The sequence below is a fragment of the Lates calcarifer genome, linkage group LG14 (genome assembly GCF_001640805.2).
Source record: "Lates calcarifer isolate ASB-BC8 linkage group LG14, TLL_Latcal_v3, whole genome shotgun sequence".
In the NCBI taxonomy this organism is placed as follows: Eukaryota; Metazoa; Chordata; class Actinopteri; family Centropomidae; genus Lates; species Lates calcarifer.
The window spans coordinates 13,609,695-13,618,837 of NC_066846.1; the positions used below are offsets into that span (position 1 = coordinate 13,609,695).

Here is a 9,143-nt window from a genome sequence, read left to right on the forward strand (position 1 = left end):
TCCACATTTTATTACCAAATATTTATCATATCAGACAGAAAATAAGTTTACTTGTTTACTTGTTGATTATTTGTCTTTATTGCTTGTTTTCATCACATAATGCAGTGAAAACCTTATATATGTATATGTAAATGTACAGATAGATAGATAGATAGATAGATAGATAGATAGATAGATAGATAGATAGTATTGCAGCTGGATCAGTGGTCAGCTCTGGAAACAACGTCACTGTGCCATTACGCATCTGGAGAGCGCGCGCTCCAGCGGCAGCCACGGATCCCCAGAGCAGCAGCAGCAGGAGGAGGAGGAGAGGAGGAGGAGGATGAAGAGGGTGGTGGTGGAGGTGATGATGAGGATCGCGTGAAGCCGTTTCTCTTGGCGTGCCGCTGCCTCGCGAGGATTTACTCTGACGATGACGGATGTTATGAAGGATTACAGCTGTTTTTATTCTTCCTCCTGAAAGAGAGAGAGAGAGGAGAGGGGGAGAGAGGGGGAGAGAGGGATGGGTGACCGTCACCGGCGGACCCGGAGACTCGGGAGCCTCTCGACCAAGCCCCGGGTCTCCAAGGAGACGAAGCTCCGGCTGCGCGTGATCTTTCTGGATGACAGCGAGCGCACGTTCGAGGTGGAGGTAAGTTTATCAACAACTGGATTAACGGCTTTTAAAACCCTCATTAATATGCATTGATTTCCTTTTCTTATCTGTTTATTGCTGCATTAAAATGTATTTAATTTACTGCATTTAATTGTTTTCTGACGCAGCAAAGTTTTCCTTCATTTATTTCTTCTTCTTCTTCTTTTAAAGATAATTTTTGTCTCTTTTTGTGACATTTTAATTCTCTCCCGTTGTGATACAGTGTATTTCCACATGAGAGACACTGTATTACAGTATAAACATGCCATCACTGAAATGACTTGAGTTAATACCACAACACACAGGATCCTGCACTTTAACATAACTTCAGTGAGGTTGAGCAGTTTAGCTCTAAAAAGTATTAATAGTTAATTACAGCCTGTAGCTATAAACAGAACTGAACCCAGCGCTGGATTAGCCTGTGACTCATTCATCACTGAAGGTTGGATTTCTCCCACCAACACACAGCTGGTAGCTTCGTTTTTAAATGTAAGCAGTTAAATTATTTTAAGGCCTGTGCTTCCACCACATGAAGACTGTGCTCACTGTTAACTCCTGTCCATGAATTCAAACCAGCATCTCAGAGCCTGTTCCTCCAGCAAGTAGAACAGTTCATCTCTCAACTGACGAGTTAAACAAGTTTTTTTCATGCAAAGCACAAAAATTTTATGAGTTCCAGTTTCTCTAATATTAAGTTTGCTGCTTTTCTTTGACTTTCATGACACAACATAAAATATCTTATGATTCCCTGGGATTGAGTATAAAGAGTGCGCCACCTTCAGGACATTTTGCACGTGTCATGTTTACGCATTTTAAGCTTGTCGCGCATCATTTTTACGCCAACATGTTCTCACGCACAAGTCGTCACATGTGGACCCTTCAGATTATTGTATCGTCCCAACACTGGAAGAGATTCACCAAAGGTGGAAGTAAATATGGAGGGTTAAACTTGGAGTGAGGAATGATCAAAACCAGGAAGTAAGTTAGCATGTTAGCATGTTAGCACTTCCTGATTCCCGTCCACCTACAGCCTCGTTGTGTTTCTACTCACGCTCTTTCAAACTCTCACTAACTTTCTAAGAAGAAAGGCTTTTGTAGAAGAGCTCAGAGCTAAATGAAATGACCAGTTGGAAGCTTAGTGGTGGAGACGTTGACGTCATGTGACCGTGGTGTAGTTGGTTTATAGCCTAACATTAGCTTCTTACTTCAAACATCAGAACAGTGGTGTTCATCTGTGAAGATTATCTGATCAACTAAACCTGAAGGATCAGAAACTTTAGCTGCTCACTGTTTATTTTCTGATTTTCTGGAATAAAACAAAACCTAATGCTCCTCCTATTGGCTTTTTGTTGATGGAACCAGGTTGATGCTAACTTCAGGGTTGGACTACAAAAATACATCATCCCGGCACCACTCTATATGTTAATGTAGATTTAATGGAACAAATGTTATTTGTCAAACAGCTGTGTGTTGTGCGACGTAAACACTCTGCTGTCTATGAACTGTCATGTGCTCTACTATCCAGGTCAGGCAGAGTGACGGGGCTGCGTTTTCAACATGGTGACGTCGCCTGCGAGGCAGTAACGCCATCTAAAAAGAGACTCAGAGTGTGTGTGTGTGTGTGTGTGTGTGTGTGTGTGTGTGTGTGTGTGTGACTCGCAGTATTGTGTTAGCAAAGTAGCTCCATTTTCCACGCCCATGCTTTCTCTTGTCGGGTTCCCGGCGGCCTCCGGGACATCAGTCGCATCTTTACAAGAGGAGGAGAGAGATGAAGGGAGGAAGAATAAAAGAGAAGGAAAGAAAGAGAAAGGATGAATGAATACATGGATGAGGGCAAAAATAAACTGTGATAAATATAGTGTATCTGCTAAACAGAGGAGGTAATGAGTGTGATTTACACAACAAACCCACACTGGGAATATTAAAACAGGTTTCACTGTGTTTTCTCCTCTGACCTTCTTCTAACCTTCAGGGCAAAACCCTGATTAACAGAGTAGCTGAGTACTGTACTTTATTTCATGTTTATGCTACTTTATATTTCAGTTTCAGAAGGTAGAATTGTACTTTTTACTCCACTTTATTTATTTAACAGCAGTAGTTACGATTCATTTAATAAAAAAAATTAGTGATCTACTCATAAAATCTGATGCGTTATTATAAATGAAAGACTCTGTCACAGGTATTTGAGTTGTTGACATGTGTAAAGATGCCCTTGAACAAAATTATTAGCTAGTTAAGTACAGAAAAATGTGTTTTTAAAATCTTATTGCATAAGATAATAAGTTGTGTGCGTGATAAAATATCTTATTTCATGATTTAACATACTGAAAGAGGCCATTTTGCATTAGGAGTATTTACTTTTCATACTTTAATTACATTTTACTGGTAATACTTTACTTTTACCCATGTTGAAAGGCTGTTACTTCAAACAAAGTACTTCTACAGTACAGTACAGTACAGTACCTCCAGACAAACACTCACGTCCCTGTTCATACAAACTAACAACTAATCATAATTTAAATTTGTTCATCATGTTTGTTTCTCTGTCATAAAAGCACTTCTGTTATAGGATCTGGTAGTTTTAGTGTATTTACAGAAGATTCTTTACGTTCTTTAATGCCACTTTAATATATGAAGTTATTCCTACTAAAACCAAACATATATATCTGTAGTAATGTCATGTAGCCATATAATACTTTGTTATAAAGGAGAGTTGGTCTGAGGTGTATTTTTAGAAATATTAGAAGTAAACTACAGGCAGCTTTGTGTCTCCTGTGACTACACGTTGTCACTTCTCACTTTAATCATAAAGGCGACACTAACCTATAGAGGATATAGGCTATAATACAGTAAAGAACGGAGTATAGTATATAGTTTAGAGAATGTTATAGATCCTCAGCACCACGGACAGCTCCGTGGATTTATCAATACACAGCTCAGTTACTGATGTTTCAGAGTTGTGGACAATAAAGTTGCATTCTGCTCAGTTTTACTCTGTTCTGCTCCATTGAAACTAACTGCTCTGCTGTTCTGGAGGCAGCCATTCGTTCCCACTAATCACGGGTTAGGCCTGTGTTCTCTTTATAATCGGTTACAGCTGCTGCGTCCCTCCTCTTCCTCCCTCTCTCTCTTGACAAGTTAATGAGGGACGTCCAGTGACCACCGCCGGGGCCGTAAACACCAGCTAGCAGACAGCAAACACTAAAAAAAAAAAAAGGGAGGGAACATTGCACAAACACCATCACAGTAATTAGATAGAAGGGAGAGAAAGAGGGAGAGAGGGGGTGAGAAGAGGAGGAGATTAAAGATGGCGGAAAGAGAGAAGGAAGGGTACACATCTCTCTCCTCCACTGGATTTTTGCTTCATAGACCTCAGTGTTATTTTGCATTTTTTGTGAGTGGAAAAGTCTAATTTATATATAAATGTACATGTTATTGTACAAATCTTGTCTGTTTGTAGTTCTATATTTTAACTGGATGAATGATTTTACTCATCAGACATCTGGATTTTAAATTATCAAAGAAACAAGCTGAGCAAACGTTAGCAGCAGCTCAGTTCAGAGCCTGTCCGAAGAGAGCTGTGTCCACCAAACCGCACTGGAAAAACACTTAATTTTAATGTAGAACTGCTTTATTCTGTGATTTTACTGGTTTTAATCACCAGGTCTGTTTGTTTCAGAGAGGAGGAGGCCTCTGCAGATGATTCGGCTCCTGGTAAAAACAACAACAAAGAAAGCACAATGTTTTCACACCACGTCTTTTCTCTACCCACTAAACCTTAACCCTAACCCTGACATACGGCAATAAATGAGACGAGAAAAGCCTAAAATGCGTAGACACGTATACGATATCCCACAAAACCGTTACTCCTGAAACAGAAGAACATCCAGCTCCCATCGTCTGTAACAGCGAATCCAGCCTTGTACAAACTCTCATCATGAAAACTTCTGGTGAGCTGAAGTAACTGAGTTGCAGCTCGTTTAGCTGTGGTCCCCTGAGTGTCCCTGGACTCTGGTTTTAAGAGATTCTCAATTAAAAAATCCAATTATCCCTCTCGCTTTCCAACCCCCACTTTAATTCTCTCACTCTTTCTCTCAGCAAAAGGTTTTAGGAGGCGACTTCTTCAACAAAGTGTGTGGTCATCTCAAACTGCTGGAGAAGGAATACTTTGGACTGGAGTTCAGACACCACAGCGGCAACTATGTAAGAAACACAAAAACACACTGATTATTTTCTTTCATGCACAGATATATATGCACAGATATAATTAGTTTTTATGCGTAACATTTTGCAGGTTTGGTTGGAGCTGCTGAAGCCACTGGCCAAACAGATTAAATGTAAGTCACATAAAGTTTTTCCTCCTCTTCAATAAAACTTATCTAGCATGTTAGCCGTTAGCTCACCAAGTACAGTAGCCCACTCTCCACTCTTTGATTCTCCGTCTCTTGTCTTTATTTTTCTTTCCTCTCTGTCAGACACCAATGATCTTTTCTTCAGGTTTATAGTCAAGTTCTTTCCACCAGACCCAGGGCAACTTAAGAGAGGCCTCACCAGGTAAAACTGTATCTGTTTGTCTTTGTTTACACTGTTTGTTGTTGTATTACGACGTCTCTCTGTCCATGCTTTTTTAAAAACAAAGATATAAAAAGACAAAAATGCAGGATTTAAACGACTGATTGAAGCAGAGGCAGACTGGGGTAACGAGGTAACGGGGAACAGGTGTGTGAGCGGGCAGGGAAGCACAGGTGATTACAGATAATGAACAGGTGATGAGACAGGGGAAAAAACAGTCTGGGGACATCTGGTGGCCGGATGGAGAATGACAGGTCAGGAAAAACACATAATCATCATCTTCTAACACATGAAAAATAAGCAGGGGTGTGTGTCTGTGTGTGTGTAGGTATCTTTTTGCCTTACAGATAAAGCAGGACTTGTCCAACGGCAGTTTGACCTGTAATGACAACAGCGCCGCCCTGCTGGTCTCTCACATATTGCAGTGTAAGTTCATATTTGTCATCAAGGAGGAGTAAATCTACATGGGGAAAATTCCCACATAGCACTTTGTGTTGAAGTACTCATCTACTTTTATTCGAATGAGGATAATTTATTTACATGTAATTATTGTTTTACCAAGCATATTTGTGTGGATGTGTGTGTGTGTTACAGCAGAGCTAGGGGACTATGACGAGGAGCTGGATTGTCACCATTTAGAGATGAAGCAGTACGTCCCCAACCAGGAATATCTAGACCACAAGATCATCAAGTTCCACAAGAAACACAGGTACACAGAGAAACTGAAAAGGTGGTCTGAGTGCTCTGTTGTTGTATTGAATGTTTTCAGTTGCCAAACAGAAGCATTCGTTCGTCATCGATCACCTGTGTCTCTGTAGAGGTGTGTCTCCAGCAGACTCGGACATCCACCTGCTCGAGGTGGCGAGGAAGCTGGACATGTACGGCATCAGGCCTCATCCGGCCCACGACGGAGAGGGAATGAGGATCAACCTGGCTGTCACACACTCTGGAGTACTGGTCTTTCAGGTGTGTGGTTGATGGTGTTAATCTTCACGTACACAATGATTATGTTTACATAAAGCTGGGAGCTAAAAGTGCTTACAGACATGCCATGACTCTCAGCAGCTCTAGGGGATGGCAGGGTTAGTTTGTTGGTCTGAGTGAAATATCAGAGTAAATATTGTTTGTATTGCTATAAACTTTGGTAGAGCTATTCACGGTCACATTAAATCAGCTTTTTCTTCTGTGTTTTCCAGGGAAACACCAAAATCAACACTTTTAGCTGGGCGAAAATCCGCAAACTGAGCTTCAAACGCAAGCATTTTCTCATCAAACTACACGACAAAGTTGGGGTGAGTACCTGCAAATACTCGTCAGACTTGAAAACTGGATTTTTTTTAAATATTAAACAGTGTGTTGTATGTATGTATTAATCTAAGTGTTGTGTGACATCCATACAGCCGTCATGTAAGGACACGCTGGAGTTCTGCATGGCCAGTCGTGATGTATGTAAATCGTTCTGGAAGATGTGTGTAGAGTACCATGCCTTCTTCAGACTGGCTGAGGAACCAAAGGCAATACACAAAACACTGCTGTCCTGTAAGGGCTCCAGCTTTAGATACAGGTAAAACACACACCAACACCTCCGACATGTCTGGATATAGCCTGTGATAAGGGCCTATTAGAATTTAATGTGTTATTTTGTGTGGCAGTGGGCGGACACAGAAGCAGCTGCTGGAGTGTATGGGATCAGGGGAAAAGAAGCCTTCACATTTTGAGAGGTGAGAATAAATTCGTCAACACAAGTATATTAGGCAAAGTATACGCTGATTCTAGGAAATAAAATTTATCACCAAAGTGACAGTAATACTGCCATTATTGTCTTGTGTGGTATAAAAAACAAGCTGTTGAAAGATAGAAGATAGAACTCATTTTTCATCATCTGTCTAAATCATCCTCTCTTTTCTTTCCCCCAGGACTTATTGTCAGTCAGACTACGATCCCAGACAGTGTCGATCGTCTCCCGATCTCCTCACCGACGTCTCCAAACAAGTAGTAAAAGCTACCATTCACAGAGTTCACGTAGCGTGTCGATACATATGTCATATAGCTGCATCAATTAGTCAATTTATTGATTAGTTGAGCAACAGAAAATGAATTGGCAACTGGCAAAAAATCCAAAACGATGGTGTTTGATGGTGTCAGCTTCTCAGATTTGATGCGTCTCTTGGATTTTGAGCTGTTGGTTGGACAGACATCTGATGATGTCAGCTGGACATCAATTGGCCAAATGACCAAACGATTAATCAATAATGAAAACAGTTGTTAGTTGCAGCCCTAATAGTCTAATGTTTGTTTGTCTTACGTCCTCAGCTGTATGAGCACTCACATCCCTTCCCCCGGTCGGGTCATGTGATGGCCTTGGCAGTCCGCAGTCAGGACGAATTGGACCCACATCAGCGAGGTGTAGACGACATCGAAATCGGTGGAGGAGGGGCTAAACGCAGCCAATCATCTGTTGAGGTTACCCAGAGGTCCTATCCTCTCTCCCAAGTCACTCCCCTCTCTCCCTCTCTCCACCAAGCAACCCCCTCCCCCAAGATGAGGTCAGCTTCAACATCTGTGATGGAGGACATGAGGGGTGGACGCATCGGGGCACAGCGCCAAGCCCAAAGGTTAGCCGGAGTTTATGGCAACCGATCACGACGTCGGCCCAATCCTCAACCACACCCGGACGCCGCACAGCAGTTGGTTCTTCTTTACCCAAACAGTCCTGCCTACCAGTATCACCCAATCCTCCCAACGTTCCCATTAGCTGGTTCCTCGCCACTCAACCGTCACCCCTACTTGACGGACTATGTTGCTGTTTCCTCACTGGAGCGTTTCCCACATGCAAGGAGGCGGGATTATGTGACAATGGATGGCCTATCACGGCCATCTTTCTACCCGCTAAGCCAGGATTCGCCATCTGTTTCGCCAATCAGGAGAAACCTCCGTCCCACTGGCTCAGGTGGACTAGGATTGGCCAGGGTTTACCAGCCGGGAAGCAATGGAACAAGGCTCCTGGGCATTGGACAAACAGAGGCAGGGCATTACAGTGACGACTCCAATTTCCTCCCGGGGCTGCCTCGCCGTGTAGCTAGCCAACCAGACGTCAAGTTCCACCTCTCAAGGAGTTCAAACCCTGCCTTTAACCCTGCCTCAGAGTTTCGTCCACTTGGTTACTACCCCCATCTGACACGGCCCTCCAGACCCACCTACCTCCCACTAAACTCCTCCCCTCTGCCTGAACGCCCCACCTCCCTATGCATGATCGGAGGCACCTCGGGGAGCTATAGTGACTCAGACCCAGAGGTTTTCTACCCATATTACTGCCCACCACCACCACTGGGAAAGATGGTACGGTCCGCTGGACTAGCCAGAATGAGGTTTTCCTCTGGGAGCCTCCAACTGGACGAGGAGGAAGAGGGGGAGGAGGAAGAGGAGGATGATGGAGGAGCAAAGGACAAGGCAAAAAAAGAATTAAAGGGTGAAGAGGACAATAAAGAAAGAACAGGAGGAAAAGACGAGAACCCTAAAGGTGCTGCGAAGATTACAGAGGTCACACTGTAGATAGATGAAAACATTTTAAACAGTAGAAACAGTGCAAAGGGTCATGACATGATCACTTTCAAAACTAGCAGCACAGACTGTAGATAAAAAAGACAGTTGTGATAAGTATGGTGGTTTTGTATGTATGAGAAGTGAATTCTTTTTGAGGTGTACTGGCAGATGAAATGTACTGTTTTTGCCTTGTTTTAGTAAAAAAACCTCAGCTTCTGAAAACTATTACTGGCTGCTGTTCAATAGCCACATTATGGGTTCAACCTTTAGAAATTTTGAATATTACTAACCGTAAAATTATGTAGTACTCCTGGTTGACCATCCAAGGTCAAGCTGTAGCAATGGAAGTTGCTGTTGCTACCCCCAAAATAATACAAACACTTAAACATGGCAG

At 42.6% G+C, this 9,143-nt stretch overlaps 1 protein-coding gene across 1 annotated transcript; it reads left to right on the plus strand.

The window, feature by feature from the left end:
• Positions 1-317: 317 nt before the first annotated feature.
• LOC108902781 (FERM domain-containing protein 7) lies at positions 318-8,974 on the plus strand. Its single transcript, XM_018704777.1, has 12 exons — positions 318-631; positions 4,733-4,837; positions 4,929-4,971; positions 5,110-5,188; positions 5,535-5,632; positions 5,801-5,915; positions 6,025-6,172; positions 6,403-6,498; positions 6,607-6,770; positions 6,859-6,927; positions 7,123-7,198; positions 7,520-8,974. The coding sequence occupies exons 1-12, from the start codon at positions 503-505 to the stop codon at positions 8,756-8,758; spliced, it is 2,361 nt and encodes a 786-aa protein (XP_018560293.1). The 5' UTR covers positions 318-502; the 3' UTR covers positions 8,759-8,974.
• The last annotated feature ends 169 nt before the right edge of the window (positions 8,975-9,143 follow it).